General features: G+C 50.6%; 1 protein-coding gene across 3 annotated transcripts in view; it reads left to right on the forward strand.

Annotated features, from left to right (window-relative positions):
- Positions 1 to 13,728, forward strand: part of RNFT2 (ring finger protein, transmembrane 2) — a 30,565-nt gene extending 16,837 nt beyond the window's left edge. For all 3 annotated transcript variants that reach the window (XM_064168254.1, XM_064168253.1, XM_064168255.1), the window contains exons 8-11: positions 4,353 to 4,502; positions 8,935 to 9,000; positions 10,521 to 10,622; positions 13,394 to 13,728. In XM_064168254.1, the coding sequence (XP_064024324.1) occupies positions 4,353 to 4,502; positions 8,935 to 9,000; positions 10,521 to 10,622; positions 13,394 to 13,528 (453 nt within the window). In that variant the 3' untranslated portion in view covers positions 13,529 to 13,728. The remainder of the gene's footprint in view (positions 1 to 4,352; positions 4,503 to 8,934; positions 9,001 to 10,520; positions 10,623 to 13,393) is intronic.
- Positions 13,729 to 17,098: the final 3,370 nt, after the last annotated feature.

The following is a 17,098-nucleotide window of genomic DNA, read 5'->3' on the forward strand; positions in this document are numbered from 1 at the left end:
CTGCAGACTGAAGTCAGAGGGTTAGCTCTTAATGGTAATGTGAGCTATAAAGTTAAGTGCTTTAGGAAAAGTCTTATTCCTGACATCGCAACTTGGACACCAAAACAGCCTCAATCTTTCTGTGCCCCAAGACTTCCTTTAGAAGATGCAGAGAAGAGGTGTGCTTGATGTCAGCCAGTAATGGGGGGACAGGGTGTTTGAAAGTGGGTTTTAAAGTCTTTTACTGTACTGATGTCAAAGAGGCTGAAGAAATTGTAGTCATTTGCTACTCTGAGCAGAGCTCCAGTAGCATGGAGGGGATTGGGAGCACCCTGAGCAGATTCACTGAGGATACAAAACTGGGGTGGGTGGCTCACACCCTGCCTGGCTGGTGTCTGGACAGGCTGAAGAGATGGGTGAAGGAGAACCTCATGAGGTTCAGTAAGGGGAAGTGCAGAGTCCTGCACCTGGAGAGGAGTAATCTTGGGCACCAGCAGAGGCCAGAGGTCATCCTGCTGCAAAGTTGCTCCGTGGAAAAAGACCTTGGAGTCCTAGTGGGACAGCAGTCCTTGTGGGACACCAGAGGGCCAAAAGCATCCTAGGGTGCATCAAGAAAAATGTGACCAGCAAGTCTAGGGAGGTTTTCTTCTGCCTATACTCTGCCCTGGGGAGATCACACCTGGAATACTGTGTCCAGCTTGAGACTCCCCAGTTCAAGAGAGATAGGGACCTGCTGGAGAGAGTCCAACTGAGAGACAGAGAATGATAAAGAGACTTCAACATCTCTGCTATGAAGAAAGGCTGGTTAGTCTGGAGAGAAGAAGGCTGAGAGGGAACCCTATCAGTGTCTGTAAATATCTGAGGGGTGGGTGTCAAGATGAAGGTGCCAGGCTCTTCTCGGTGGTGCCCAGTGACAGGATGAGGAACAACAGGGATAAGCTGGAATGCAGGAAGTTACACCTCAACACGAGGAGACACTACTGGCAAACTGCTGAAGCAGGCTGCCCACTCTAGAGGCTTTCTAAATCCACCTGGATGTGTTGCTGTGTGACCTGCCCTGAGTGATCCTGCTTTGGCAGGGGGGTTGGACTCGATGGTCTCTGGAGGTGCCTTCCAATCCCCCTACCATTCTGTGATAGGGTGCAGACCTGCCACCAAATAATGAGGCTGTAAGAAAACACTGCTATGTTACATACATAATGAGTACCACTCACCCTCTGTGAGAAACAAAATCTCTGTTCTCAGCTTGAGACTGTAACACTGCACAACCAGAGAGAAAATTGCAACTGGCTGAAAACCCTCAGCTCTGCTCTGTCAAAGTTAAGTTCTTGATTTAAGGTATAAAAATAGTCTGTGTTGAAAGAGGCAGAGGCAAACACAGGCTTATACATGAATCATTGACTTAGTTTTTGTCAGAGCTCTCTGGAAAAAATAAAAAGGAATCAGAATTTCACCATGTGGTGTGAGAAGGCTGATGAGCAGAGTTGCTATAATTAAATCCAGTGTGCTAATGAAGTGTTTGATAACAGACTGTCAGCCTCTGCAGCAGCTGACCCCCCCAGTGGAAGCAGTGTTCTGCTTACATTTTAGTCAGTCTTAAACTCCAACCTGTTGCAAGGGCTTGATGAGAGCAGAGTCTCTGCAGTGGTACCTGAGTCTGCCCTAGGCAGGAGCTTACAGCTGGTGGAATGGATAGTGTCAATGGGCTGGATGGAGAGATGCAGCCGTTGGAAATTCACTTTGCTCTCCTGAGGGTATTAGCAGGCATCTAGCTGCTGAGAGCCTCCAGTACCCTGCAGGTCCCACTGAAAACTGGAGGTCTGCATTAGCAGTTACAGAAGCTTTGTGAAGCATGGAGGGTTTGTGCTTAGACAAATGAAACTTGTGGCTTGCTGCATGTCCATTTTAGAGTCACACTCTGCCACTTCTGATCCCACAGCCTGTGTGGAGAGCCTGTGACCCATCTTTCCTTACATCAGGCTGTGGGCTCCAGTGTTTGAGTGCATCAAAAGAGCTGGGAAAGGTCTTTTGACAAGGGCTTGTAGTGACAGGACATGAAGGAATGGATTGAAGCTGGAGGAGGGCAGATTGATACTGGAGATGAGGAAGAGATTCTTGGCAGCAAGAGTGGTGAGACTCTGGCACAAGTTGCCCAGGGAGGCTGTGGATGCCCCTCCCCTGGAGGTGTTTAAGGCCAGTTTGAATGAGACCTTGAGCAACCTGGGGTGGTAGGAGGTGTCTCTGCCCATGGAACTAGATGAGAACCCAGTCTATAAATCTCATCTCTGATGTCCCAAATGCTGGATCCAGAAGTTCCATCTGATGCAATGAGCAAGTAAGCAGTGACCTGTCCCAGCCCAGCCTGCTAGGGAAGCAGGGCAAAAAAGAGAAAGATGAGAATGAGCCTGGCAGGAGGAAATCAGAGAAAGCAAACAGTTTGGTGCTTTTAGCTTGCTGGTAGCTTTCATCAGAGCTGGCTGAGGAGGGGAGGCAGCTGCCTGTGCAGGGAAGGAAGTGACAGCACAGTCATTAGCAGCCTGCGACCCTCTGTCACAGGAGCTCCTGAAATAAACGATGATGATATTGAAGCACGAGACTGGATAGAGACCTCTGTGCTAAATTTAATAAATTGCTTGCATTTAGGAGCCCAGATTGTCCCTGTTACATTTTTGCTATGTGATGCCACCTGGGATTAGCAAGGAGGAGGGGATAAGCAGGGGGAGGAAGCAAGCAGCAGCCCAGGTCCGTTAGCAACCGCTGGTGTGACCTCACTCCGTGTCCCAGGGGGCAAATGAGATCATGAGAATGCCAGAGCTCTCTGAAGGATTCGATTTGCTGGGTACAGCAGGATGGCCTGCCAGTGATCTCATCCCTGGGACTCGAGGGAAGGGCGAGAGCTGCTGCTGGCCTCCTGGGCTGTGGGGGACTTAATCCCCACTCCAGATCTCACCAATTAGCAACTGACCTGCACTGACATCACCGATGACAAAGCTAACTGGGACAACACAGCAAAATTCCAGGGGAATTTCCCCTTCTCCCTGGGCTTATCAAAGAAAAGAATTTTGGCAGGTCAAAGCCAAATCTTTCAGTCCAGATCATGTCATAGCAGATGAAGCTCACAGCTTGTCCTGACCTACTGCCCTGTCACCAGTTCTGCCTTTCAGGCAGCGTGGGACAGAGCATAAACATGTTCTGATTCAGACTAGAGGCTCCTGAATTAGATGCCTTATTTAGCCAGCTGCTTGCTCTTGAATGCTTTAAAATAGAAACAATGTGATAAGAAAAGCCCATTTTAGCTGTTGTACCTCGTGGTTGTAGTAAGGTGGGAGAGGGTTGGTTACCTTGCAGGTGTCCTTCAAGAAAGGAAAGCTTTCTAGTAGGAGTAAACACCTGCATGGCAGGGACAGCTTTGGTGAGGGCTCAGATGTTGCCCATTCTTTGAGTCACTTGAGAAAGAAGTGTTTCATCCTGCATGCTCACCTCCACCTCTGCTTTTCTTCCTGAAGGTCCTCAGGAAGGTTTGGAATCTTTGAGTCTCTTTTCAGCCCCATTTTTTTTTGTCTGTGTGGTGTACCTGAGCCAACACACACCTGAGTGGGAGGGGAAGGTTGATGGCAGACGTAATTTGATTCTTTGGCATGATCTAGAAAGTCATCAGGAAGGTTGATCATAGTATGGTTTAAAGGGCCAGAATGCTTAAGGGAGCTTAAAGATCATCCACTTCCAACCCCCTGGCATGCCCACTAGAACAAGTTACTCAAGGCCTCATTCAGCCTGGCCTTGAATACCTTCAGGTGCATAAGACCAAAGAGACCTACCCTGCATTTCTTCTCAGCATGAGTAGGATCTACAGTTGCCATCCGGTTAGCCTGTACCGCCAGCCCTCTGTAACACTGCCCAGTTACTGCCCTCTTCAGCAGTGCCCAGTGACAGGACAAGGGGCAGGGGCTGTGGGCACAAACTACAACATAGCAGGGTTCACTTGAACCTAAGGGGAAACAGCTTTACTTTGAGAGTGCTGGAGCAGGCTGCCCAGAGAGGTTATGGAGTCTCCTTCTCCCAGAGCCTTTCAAGGCCTGTCTGGATGTGTGACCTGTGCTAGGTCCTGCTCTGGCAGCAGGGTTGGACTCAGTGATCTCATTGGGTCCCTTTCAACCCCTGACATCCTGTGAGTCTGTGATGAGATGATGAAGTGATCATTGTCCTTTCTAGGCACAGAGCGAACTGCCTGCAGGTGAAGTGGCTTGTGGTGAATCTTGCTCTTGCATAGGTGGACAGTGCACACAAGTCCTATAGGCTTCAAGCCTGGCATCTGCTAAGTGCTCTCCTTTTGAGTCCTGGCAATAATCATGTCTCACTTGGTTGTTTTACAGGGCAAGTTCTACCTGGTTATAGAGGAGCTGAGCCAGCTGTTCCGCTCCCTTGTCCCCATCCAGCTGTGGTATAAATACATCATGGGAGATGATCCATCCAGCAGCTACTTCCTAGGTGGGATCCTGATCATCCTGTACAGCCTCTGTAAGGCAAGTACCACCTCCTGAAAAACATCCCTGAGAGCTGTAGCAAGAGCAGAGAAAGCAGCAGCACCGAGGGGAACAAGGACCCCTTCTGATTGCTGCTCTGGCTGCCTAGGAACGGCTGCAGCAGCAGCTGAGGACACCATGTGCTTGAGTTGCTAGAAGCATTTTGCTTCACCAGCATGTGGGCACTGATAAGCTAGAGGAAGATCTGTGACTGCTCGTGGAGTGTTGCATCAGGCTATGAAGTCATCTCTGCTTTCTAATACCTTTCTGTAAAGGCTAGAGGAGAATGGGAGTCTGGGGGACCAGTACTGGAAGAGCTGTTAGCTGTCTGCAGCACTGAAAAGAAGGTCACAGGCAGTTCAGTGTTTCTCTCTAAGCTTTTCTGCCTTCCAAGGCAGGGCAGGTACTCTGTCACTCACAGTGCTGCATGCAGCAGAGAGAGACAGGGTCATCCAAGTCCTGCCTGCATAATAAACCAGGGAGTTCTGATCAGGCTGATACAAGTCCAGGACCTCAGTAATGGACAAGAGTAAATAATGTTTGCTCAAAAATAAGAACACGAAGAGCACAAAGTCTGCCTGTACAACTGTAAATGAGTAGGTGTGGCTCAGAAGCATAGCATCATTTGGTTGGAGAAGACCTTTAAGATCAGTTTTGGTAAGCAGGCTGAGTGGGGGAGGTCATGGGAAGGAAAGTGAAGGGACTTGGTCATGGCAGGTCTGGGATCAAGCCAGACACAGAGCAAATGTGCCAGAGTAGAAGGCACATGAGCAGTGTAGTTCCTGCACACCTATCCATTCTCTCAGCAATATTTCCTGCTCTATATGCTGTGGGAGAGAATTCTTGTCCTTTCCCACCACCTCATTGTCTGGACCTTCTCTAGACAACAAAATCCAACCCTTCTACACCTTCCTGGCATTCCAGGTCAGGTACACAGACCTCAATTACAGGGACAGATTTGAAGTGATCTTCCTGGTACTCCTTCCTGCAACAGTCACTCAGCAGCTGGAAAAGGGTTGCTTACCGGCAGTTATGTGTGCTGGACCATACAGTCTAGCTCAGGTCACACAGGAACATATCCAGATGGGCCTCAAAGGTCTCCAGAGAATGAGACTGCACAACCTCTCTGGGGAGCCTGTTCCAGTGCTCTGGGACCCTTGCAGTCCCCCTTGTGTTGAGCTGGAACCTCCTCTGCTGCAGCTTCCATCCAGTGCTGCTTGTCCTACCCCAGGGAGCAGTGAGCAGAGCCTGTCCACCCCCCCGACCCCCAGCCCTCAGATACTCATAAACATTTATTAGATCCCCTCTCAGTCTTCTCCAGACTAAGCAGCCCCAGGTCCCTCAGCCTCTCCTCATCAGGCACTGCTCCATTCCCCTAATCATCCTCTGGCTGGACCCTCTCCAGCAGATCCCTGTCCCTCTTCAACTGGGGAGCCCAAAACTAAATGCAGTACTCTATAGGACAGCTCTTTGCTGTCCTTGGCTAGGACTTCAAGACCAGAGCTGTAGGGCACATTTTTGTGTCAATGCCTTGGCTACAGCCTGTGCTTTTAATGTGCAGGTTTCTTCCTGTAGTTCTAATTCATCAGGAGGATAAATAGAAGGATAGGCAGCCAAAGGTGAGAGGTCCAGGAACATGCCCCATGTCATTGTGTGGCAAATACTTAGGTTAGGATCAGACCTTTGCATGCTGGAGACTTTGCTTGGAAGTGGAAGAACCTGGGGAGCATACTGGTGCCATGCAGCTCATGGAACCCTAGGTGTGTGCATCCCATTTACAGTCACAAGAGTTGCAGTTCCTTGCCTGAGACACTGAAAATATACCCAAAGGAGTTCGCATTAGCAAAGCCACAAACCACATTAGAAGAACCACAGAAGCCAATTTGGCACTCAGACCTTCTGTGCTCCTGGCAGAAATCCAGGGCCCAGGGAGGGCTGCAGCCCCTTTCCCCACACAAAGGGCAGGCTTGACTTGCAGGAGTGTGCTGTTATAAATAGTGCAACTGATGGGAGCAGTCAGCATGTCTCTGGCTGGACTTTAAGCATGAAGCTCTGATTTTGGTGAAGGAATCCCAGATGTTCATCACTAAGGGCATCCAGGTCTTGTTTTTTTCCCCTCTCTGAACAGCAACACTCACTGTCTAGAACAGTTTTCGGCAATCACGCTACTAGAAAGGTGACTGATGTAACAGAGACTTCAGTGCATGGGGAGATAACTGGATGTTAGACTCCATTTTTTTCAGGATACAGAAGCTCCAGAGGAAGAGAAAGTGAGGGGGGGAAGCGAGCTGGAAGAAGAGGAGCTGTCAGAGTCAAAGCAAAGGCGTTAGCAGCTGTGCTGTAAGCAGAGCAAGCATAAACAGCTGTAAATTGGACTGTGGAACAGAGCTGCTCCCAGTCCTTGTTAGAAGACAAAAAGGCTGTAGTGGTGGGCAGCTCAAGTGCTAGCTGCTGACTGGAAGCATTACTGGAAGGACCCTAGGAGCCTCTTTGCTGCTGACTGGAAGCATTACTGGGGCCTTCATTCGATTCCATGTCCATTGCAGGATGATCTCATTGGCATTCCCTGCAGTGAGCCCACTTAATCATGCTAACCAAAACAAACAGAGCCAGCTCCAGGCGTTCTGCTGCCTTTGCACTGCTAGTCCACTGCAGCTATGCACATCACCTTCCCCTGCCCTCCCAGCTGCTTCTCACTTGGGTTAGAGATGGGAAGCTCTTGTTGTGTCATCTGGCCCTTCTCCCAAAGAGTGCAGCTCTGCTCTTTGCACAATCCTTTCTGCACAGCTTCTCCTGGGCAGTGCCCTTTTCCCTGTGCTCTGCCAGTGGATTAAGAAGCTGAACCGCAAAAACCGTTTTGGTTGAAGGAGACCTCTGAGACCATCAAGTCCAACCATTAATCCAGCATTGCCAGGTCACCACCAAACCATGTCACTCAGCACCACACCTACACAGCTTTGAAACCCCTCTGGGGATGGGGACTCCACCACTGCCCTGGGCAGCCTAGCCTGGGCCTTGACAACCCTCAAGGGGAAGAAGTTGTTCCTCATGTCCAACCTAAACCTCCCCTGGGACAACTTGAGGCCATTTCCTCTTGTCCTATCACTTGTTCCTTGGGAGGAGAGCCCAACCCCTACCTGGCTCCAACCTTCCTTCAGAGAGTTGTAGAGAGCCAGAAGGTCTTCCCTCAGCCTCCTCCTCTCCAGGCTCAACGACCCCAGGTTCCTTAGCTGCTCCTCACAAGACCTGTGCTCTAGACTTCTCACCAGCCCTTCTCTGGACATATTGCCCTTTGGGTCATCAGGGTCCATCTCCTGTCACCACCCACAGTCCTGCCTTGCAGAACCTTTGCTTAACTGCTGAGGCTGGCATGTGGGTGAGGTTCGTCCTTTCAATAGAAGCAGCATGTCTTTAAGGATGCTGAATGTCTCTGCTCTTGCTCAGCCCCTTGATATTTGTAGGCAGTTTATCATCTCTTCCCCCTGCTTTTGTAGTGCTTAGCCAAGCTGTAAATATTTATGTCTTTTAATCTCTTTTCAGAAATCATTTTCTGCAGGCTCATTTTCTGCCCTCCTCTGAACTGCTTTTAGTCTTTAATGAGGAGCCCAGAATGAGAGCTGCTCTCCAGATGCAGTTACATCATGTATGCTGGGCAGTGAAGGGAGGGGGAAGAAAAGGGCCCTGGGTTTGCCCCTGCTGTTGGCCATCTTTGGGCCTCTGCAAATCAGCAAGGTGCTGGAAACTCAGTCTCCTCTGGCATTTGACCCTTGTCACTCTTTAGGCAGATGGGAGCAACTCAGCCTCACTGCTGCTTTCCATTCCTTAGCCTGTTCTTCTCTTGGCATCATTCAGTCACTGCTCTCTGCTGCAGCAGCCTCTGGAGCAGGACAGGCAATTGCTGCTCCTTCTGTCACAGTACCACCTGGGCCCTGGAGTGTCAGCTTGTGTGGCAGAGCCACCCAGCCCTGGAAGTGCCCCTGTTCCCCAGGAGCTGTGGAAAGCTGCATTCTACCTCTTCCTTGTGAATGAAGCTGTCCTTCCTCCCCTCTTCCTCAGCTAACCACAGTGCTTTCCAGCCTTACTTCTAGGCTTCTCAGGTGCTCTGTTCTTCAGGGGGAGAATGGGTCCAGCTTAACCCTTTCCTGCTTAGTGTGGCTGGGCAATTTATCTTACCACAACCCCCTGAAGCCTGCTCCTCTTTCTGCCCTGTGAAGCCCTTAGCTGACAGCCCCTTGTCACCACAGCCTTTCTGGCTACCTTTCTGCACTGCATTACAGATTCCATAGTGACCATGAGGTCTTCTCTGGCACCATTACTACTTAGGGTCTTTGTTGCCTCTGAGGATTTATGTGGAGACACTTTTCCCTGAGTTTCTGGGCTGGACACACAAAACATCCTGGAAAGTCTCTAAACCAACATCTCTATATTGCAGTCTTTTGACATCTGTGGTCGTTTGGGAAGTGTCCGGAAGGCACTGAAGGTCCTTTGCACCCCACAGGTAAGCAGCCATACCTATAGGAGCAGCTTCATAGGTACCACCTTGTTACTACTGAATGATGCAGTTCAAAATTGCTCAGTGTATGAGGACATGAAATAATTTGTTGTCCTGTGCATGGATAAAATGGTTAGAGGTCCTAGAATCATAGAATTGTTTGGATTGGAAAAGCCCTCTAAGATCATCGACTTCAGCCTTCAACCCAACAGCACCATGGCCACTAAACCATGGCCCAAAGTGCCATGGCCACAGGGTTCTTGAGCACCTCCAGGGATGGGAACTCCAGCACCTCCCTGGGCAGCCTGTGCCACTTCCCACATCTCCAACCTAACCCTCCCCTGGCACAATTTCAGGCCATTTCCTCTGCTTCTGTCACCCGATACCAGGGAGAAGAGACCACCCCCCACCTGGCTCCAACTTCCTTTCAGGCAGTTGTAGAGGGCACTGAGGTCTCCCCTCAGCCTCCTCTTCTCCAGACTAAACAATCTCAGGTCCCTCAGCTGCTCCTCCCCAGACCCTCCACCAACTTTATTGCCCTTCTCTGGACCTGCTTCAGCCCCTCAGCGTCCTTCTTGGAGTGAGTGGCCCAAAAAACTGAACCCAGCATTCAAGGTGCAGCCTCACCAGTGCCCAGTACAGGGGGACAGTCACTTTCTGTCAGGAACCTTTTCTGATGTGTGCCCTGTCCCAGCTGTGGGAAGAGATTGTTGCAGCTCTGGCCTGCTTGGAAGCCCTGTGTAATCTGCATTAACCCACTGAGGCCCAAACAGCAAAAAGCTGACAAAACTTTGTAGTGCAGAGTGTGGGAAAGGCTTGAAGCAGGAGAATGCAATGTCTGATGTGCAGTGAAAGGCATCCTGGAGAGCTCAGAAATGATCCCAGGTGTCATCTTCTACAGCACTGAGAGCAGCTCTGTTGCAGTGGAATCCTGCGACTGATGGTTTGAAAGGGTAAAGTCAAAGGCTGGAGAGGAAAGGAACAGAACATGCTAGAAGTTTGTTAGAGTTTGCCTTGCTGCTTCTGTGGGCTCAGGCTGGAATTTTCCCTCAGCAGGTTTCAGTTTCCCCTCTGTTACCAGAGCAGAAGCAACATTTTGCTTTCCATGTGTTTAAAAAGGCAAGTGGGAAGGCTGAGAGTGCTGCTGCTGTTTTTCTTTCCTCTATTGTCTAACTTGTAGCAATAGTCCCTCCCACTATCTAAACACCTCTGCAAATGATGCTGAATTAATCCTTTCAGCTCCCTGTTGAGCTCATTAAATTTCATTATCACTGCTCCACAAGTGCAGGCACTAAAAGCTGGAGTCAGCTCGAGGGGAAAACAAAGCAGAGAGCACAGAGCTCCAGACTCCCTCTCTTCTGTCTGCTGCTGACCAAATCTCCCTTTCCCATACACGGTGACACAACACTGGTGGCCATGCAGGGAATCTGAGGGCCAAACCCAGTGTCTGTATATGTGTTTGGCCACAAAGCAGATAATCTCCAAAGCCTTTGACACTGGGACCTTTGTCCACCTCTCCCTAACAGACCTACGGAGTCCGCGCCACCAGCCAGCAGTGCAGTGAGGCAGGAGACATCTGTGCCATTTGTCAGGCAGAATTCAGGGAGCCTTTGATCCTCATCTGCCAGGTAAGACCCCAAGCTTGCCATATCCTGCTCCCTGTTGGCATTCATTTGGTTAAGTTCTGCAGCTGGGTAGAGGCACAGCCAGCTGAGGTGCTTCTAAAATGATTTGCTGGGTCATGCTCTAGGTCCTAGTGGACTTGGTGACCTTGTAGTGGCTTCCAGTATCTGAAGAGGGCCTACAGGAGGGCTGGGGAGGGACTACTGACAAGGTCTTGTCATGACAGGACGAAGGGTCATGGGTTTAAACTGGAAGAGGGGAGATTCAGACTAGATGTTAGAAGGAAGTCCCTTCCAGTGAGGGTGGTGAGACACTGGAAGGGGTTGCCCAGGGAGGTTGTGGGTGTTTCCCCCCAGAGGTGTTCAAGGCCAGACTGGATGAGTTCTTGAGCAACCTGCTCTAGTGGGAGGTATCCCTGCTATGGTGGGGGGGTTGGAGATGGATGATCCTTGAGGTCCCTTCCAACCTAGACCATTCTGTGATTCTGTTCTGTGACTCTACGTTGGGTGACTCTCTGCTCCGCAACCTCCCTGGAGGTGTTTGAGGCCAGGCTGGATGAGGCCTTGAGCGACCTGTTCTAGAGGGAGATGTCTCTGCCTATGGCAGGGGGTCAGAACTGGATGAGCTCTGAGATCTCTTCCAATCTAAACCATTCTGTGCTGTTTCTTGCCCTCCTCTGGGCAGCCAGTGATCCGTGATAGCTGAGCCGCTCCTGAGGGGCTGATCAGAGCTGTTGAGATGGAAAAGACCAGCCTCGTAGTCCAAGGATTGCCAGTTGGCAGGCCAGGTCTTGGATCTGGAATGCAAGATGCTTTATCTGACCCATGGGGAGGCTGGCTGGTCAACAGGCCAGCTGAACAAAGAGCAAATGCTGTGAGAGGGGCAGAGAGCCAAAATGAGCCTGCTAGGGAGCCTGGAGCTGCACTGTGTAACATAGTCTGGCCTCTGAGCACCCAGCCAGGAGGAAAAGTAGCTCTGCATGTCCAACAACTGCCAGTAACTGGGAATTGTCCTGTTTCTGACATGTAGATCATAGAATTATAGAATGATAGAGTGGCTTAAGTTGGAAGGGACCTCAGAGATAATCTACTCCAACCCCTGCCATGGGCAGGGACACCTCTCAGCCAAACATGGCTGCTCAAGGCCTCATCCAGCCTGCCCTTCAACACCTCCAGAACTTCTCTGGGCAACCCATTCAAGAGTCTCACCACCCTCCTACTGAAGAACCTCTTCCTAAGATCCAGTCTAATCCTACTCTCCCTCAGCTTCAAACCATTCCTCCTTGTCCTAGATCTTTGTTGTCTGGTGTGCTCAGTGCTGCAGCAGTCCTTGTGTGGTGTGGGTGAACCCCTCTGAACACACCACACTGCCATGGGCTGATGTATCAGAGGCCAGCTGAAGGCACTGCCTTTGTGGCAAGGCTGGTGGTGCTTCCCCAAGATTTCTTCTTCAGCTGCTTATTACTTGGCCAGGCTTTTTTTTTGAGGGGGGGGGCTATAATTCTCCCTCCTGGAGGCTGTGTAGCTGCCATGTGAGTGCGTGCAGGCCAGCCTTGGGCGGAAGGATTCAGTCATTCTGGAACTGCTGGAGATCTGCTCTCTTGTGAGACCAAAATAAAGATCAGGAGCCTTCTTCCAAAGAGCTTTAGCATTCCCATGCTGTGTAGCAGGGTTGTATGCATCCAGGATGCCTCCTACTATTCCTGGGAATGTCCGTGCAGATGTTACCAATCTGTAAGCCCCAGGGAATCTTATCAGAGTCAAGATTTTGATGAGTAGCATTTCTGCTGACTCCACATGTGCTGAGGAGGTCTCAAATTAGTACAGCTCCTATTCCTGCCCTTCCAGTCTGGCTTAGATGGGGCTGTGTGCTGGGCAGCCATCCCTCCTGAGCAGTGTTTGTCCAGGCTGGAGGGAGAGCCCTGCTGTGTCTTGGTGTGGAAATAAGAGGAGATAAGAGGTGAAACCTGACATTGATAAAGAAGGAGAATTTGGGGCTGCAAAGCTGCTGACTGGGACTGGGTGGTGTGAGCAGAAGAAAGCAAATGCAGTAAGAAGTACAGGGAAGAGAGAGGATTATCTGAGCTGGGTGAAGATATATAAAGGAATCCAGGGAACTGAGGATGGAACAGAGTAGAGAAAGTGCTGGAGTCCTGGAACAGACTGCCCAGAGAGGTTGTAGAGGAGTCTTCTTCCTTGGAGAGATTCCAGACCCTGCTGGGACATTGTGACCCTGGGCAAGCTGCTGTGGGCTCCCTGCTTTAGCAGGGGAGTTGGACTGGGTGATGGTCAGAGGTCCCTTCCCACCCCTACCAGGCAGGGATTCTGTGCAATTATGTGGAAGCCTTCTCGGTTACTTTGTTGCCCCAAATGTCAGAGGCCTTTTCATGTTTCCTCTGCTGTGCTCTCAAGGAGCAGGGTACAACGTCCTTAGCTTTGGCAGAGTGGTGTCCTTGGCGTGTCGAGGAGAGCTGAGAGCTGGGTCCATTCATCGTCGAGCAGAGAAGGCTTAGGGAACACCTTATTACCGTGAAGCAGTCCGTGAAGGGTGGCTACAAGGAGGATGGAGACTCCCTTTGTACCCACAGGAAAGGCAAGGGGTGATGGGGACAAGCTACTGCTGGGGACATTGCCATTGGATTGCAGAAGGAAAGGATTCCCCATGAGCACAGCTGGGTGGTGGAATCATCTCCCAGGGGAGGCAGTGGAGTCCCTAAGCTCTAAGACTCAGGTTGGCAGGGTGCTGGGCCAGCTGCTGTCACCTCTTGTCTCCACAGCACGTGTTCTGTGAGGAGTGCCTGTGCCTGTGGTTCGACAGGGAGAAGAGCTGTCCCCTCTGCCGCTCTGTCACCGTGGACACCCTGCGCTGCTGGAAGGACGGCACCACCTCTGCTCACTTCCAGGTCTACTGAGTGGTATGCAGACCAACAAGTGGAGTAACTTGGCTGGAGAGAGGACGAGGCTGGAAGATCTGCTTGATCCCATGCCCCTATTTAGCTGCCTGTGGATTTGTTGTCTTAGTCTTTCTTCCAGCTGTGTTGCCGCAGGAGCCAAAAGAACAGCAGCTGTTCCTAGCCAGAAACTTTATCCTCAAAGGCAAGGAAAATGGTCTTGGTGTTACAGCAAACTCCATGGCTGCACTGCAGCCAAGAGGTTCCTTGAGCTGAGATGGTGACAGGCTGCCTGGGATGCTTCCTTTTGTGCTGGCCTTTTAGTCTAGATCGTTGCTGTCAGGCAGGCCCACTGGGAACTGCACGTGGCTAACTGGTGTGCAGGGGAAATCTGCCCTGCTCTGGCTGCCTCACATTAAATGGCTCTGGCTCTGCCTTCCCTCACTCTGTAACTCTTTACAGCTACACTGCTCTGGAGAACTCCTCCAGAGCAGTGCTTCACACACCTTCTGCCCCAGGTTTCTCTGGGGTTGGAGAAATGTTTCCCAGCAGCCCTGGTTTTGCAATTGGTTCCCCAAATTGTATCTGTTGCCACCTTAATGGAGTCTGAAGGAACTGGAGAAGCTGGAATGACACTTGCTTTTCTTGGGAATGGTTTTCACCATCAGGCATTCTGATTTGCTGGCATATGGAGAGCAGGAGCACAGCGGGAGACAGGGAGGGATTAAAGTCAGGTTTGCTTTGTCTAGGTGAGAAGTTTAGGTCCTAACCGAGCGCATCACACACATTCAGGGGTCTGTGCCACGAGCTCCTCAGCACAGCCACTCGAGGCAGAGATGATTTGCTTTGCAAACCAGTGCCACCCAGAACCCACAACCTGCCTGGGTCCAGCAGCAGAAGAAAGGGCTCACAGAGCCCTGAGCCAGGACCAGAAATGCATCAGGGACATGCTTTAGTGAGGCTGACTACCTGGAGGGCAGAATTCTCCAGAAGCAGATGCAGTGTTCCAGGAGCACCAGCTGGATAATCCACCTGTGATGGTGGAGACTTGATTGCAACAGCTCTGCTTCAGAAAGAGCTCCTGGAGGACACAGCTTGTGTTGTTAGCATGAGAATGACCATCCTTGGTGTTGCTGAAGTTCCAGCTCTGGAATCCAAATGCAAATGAAGTTGCTGTTTGTTAGCTGGAGCTTTCTCCTGCACCTCTGCTCTGCTGCAGGCCCAGGGAAGAGGCCTCATTAGGCAACTGTGGCATCTTCCATGCTCATCGCTATGGAGATGGCCATAAGGTTGCAGTCCTACTCAGTGGATAATGAGGAATACCTGAGGGAATGAACCTGTGTGTGTGTACTGACTGCTGCCTTCCCTCCTGCTGCCAGGCTCCACAGGGAGAAGAATTAAAGCAAAGAGGAGTTAATGGCAGCAGGATTAGGGCTCAACATTTCTCTGGAAGTAAGTTCAGCATGGCTGGAGGAGAAAAGATCAGAGGAAGAGCTTGTGCAGGGAAGATAATCCACATCTGGCCTGGGAGGTGCAGGGAGGTAGAGCTTTACCTTGTGAAGCAAAGTGATTTGATCCTGCTCAAATGGATCCCATGAAAGTGGAGAGCTCAGCCAGGAAATCTGGTGGTTGTCTGCAATGGAGTAGCCTTTTGGGTATGAGAGAAGAGAGTTCAGTAAGGAAGGTAGCAAAGTTTTCAGTGAGCATAGAAATGTTGCCATGTGCAATAGTCCGGTACCTGCATCAGCAAAAGGGAGCATCCCTGCCTCTGTGGGCAGGTAGGGAGGGCTTCAATGGCAGTTCTCAGTGCAGTGCCAGTTCACTAGCAGGTTGGCACTGCCTGCTTTCAGAGTGCTTGGAAAAACACTTCTGATTCTGATGGGTTTCTAAGCTCTCTTTGGAGGAATGCATGAAAGGCTCAGTGGGAGCCCAACACAAGGGTCAGGATGAGCCCCACAGAAAGATCAATGGGAGCAATTCTCCTTCCACTTTCAGAGAGGAAATAAAACCCAGAGCCTTTTTTTTGTTGCCATTGAACAGTTGTTTTTCTTTTCTTTCTTTTTTTTTTTTTATTAAAGTCATTATAAATATGTACAAAGAGTCTCAGCATATGAAATTCCTTTTACAAAAGAGAGAAGCCACATCCAACCATAAGCAGGAGCTCCATGACCTCCTGGCAGCAGCGAGCATTTGCTCTGCTCTTGCTTTGGTGAGGGTGGAAACTTGCACAGTGACTCCGCACGAGTTTACATCCAAACAGAACCAAGGAAAGGAGAACTCACTGCAGCTCAGCTGTGTGCTGCCAGCAGTGCATCTGGGAGGGGAGCAGAGGGGAGAATTTGGACATGTCCTGAGGACTGAAGATGAGGGGAAGATTTATTCTCGTGATAAACTGCAGTCCTCTGATTGGCAAGGTTGTGCTGCAAATAGCTGCAAAGCCAAACCCCCTGCAGCTGGTTTGCTCTCTGCTTAGGTGCCAGCTGTAGCTAAGAGTGGAGGTAACTCACAGTGGCAGCTCAGTTCCCAGATGCTTTCAGTGAATATTTGTCAAGCTCCAAAGCCACCTTCTGTAAATATTAAAACCCTCGTGAGCTCCAAGTGCTGAAGTGTCCCTGCAGAGTGACCACTGGAGAGCTCTGCTTGGGAAAAGTCACTCTGGCATCCAAATAAATATTGTCAGGAAAAACATTCACCTGCTGGGCATTTTGTACTTCTGCATTTCTGTGGGGGGTGTGGAATGGACATTCTGTAGCTCTGACTGGAACAGGTGGCTGGTGGAGGGAAGCCTTGTGGGGTGTGCTGATGGAGGTGCTCGTGGTGCAGACGGTGCATGGCCAGAGCCAGGCGAGGAGGACAGGAGGCAGGGATACTGAGCTGTGTGCTGAGCACAGCTGGCTGCAAAGGGCTTGCACAGGAGGCAGGGACACTGAGCTGTGTGCTGAGCACAGCTGGCTGCAAAGGGCTTACACAGCAGACCAGGACAGGGTGAGAAGAGCAGCAGCATGCTCCTCAGGACACAGTTTAATGGCCATAAGGGTGTCAGGTCAACAGTTTGGCTGGGTGATCTTAGAGGTCTTTTCCAACCACAATTATTCTATGAGTGATTCCTCTCCTCCCTGCAGGCTAGCTGACAGACTGCTGTTTGCCAAAGAAGATCAAATCTCAATTTTTAGGCCTTCCTGGGATAATCATTTGCATGGCCAGTGTCTCCTAACTCGCCTGCTGGAGAGGTGAGCAAGTCGAGCTCAGCACACAGCAAGCAGAGCCTTGCAAAGTGTTTTACTGGAACGGGTTGCCCCCTCCCTGGAGATGTTCAAGACCAGGCTGGATGAGACCTTGAGCAACCTGGGCTAGTGGGAGGTGTCCCAGCCCAGGGCAGAGGGGTTGGAACTGGATGATCTTTAAGGTCTCTTCCAACCCAACCCAATCTGTGAAGCTATGAACTTGGCCAAAGAACTCCTTTGAACAGGCTGGGGGGAGAGAAGCTGATTGGTAGTCGCCACCCTACTGCTTTTTTCAGTCTGAAGTTCCAGTGTGTGATGGGAGCTGTCTTGGTGGAGTGCTGCGTTAAAAATTCATCAAGACTTCCCT

The sequence above is a fragment of the Pogoniulus pusillus genome, chromosome 30, assembly GCF_015220805.1.
Source record: "Pogoniulus pusillus isolate bPogPus1 chromosome 30, bPogPus1.pri, whole genome shotgun sequence".
NCBI classification, from domain to species: domain Eukaryota; kingdom Metazoa; phylum Chordata; class Aves; order Piciformes; family Lybiidae; genus Pogoniulus; species Pogoniulus pusillus.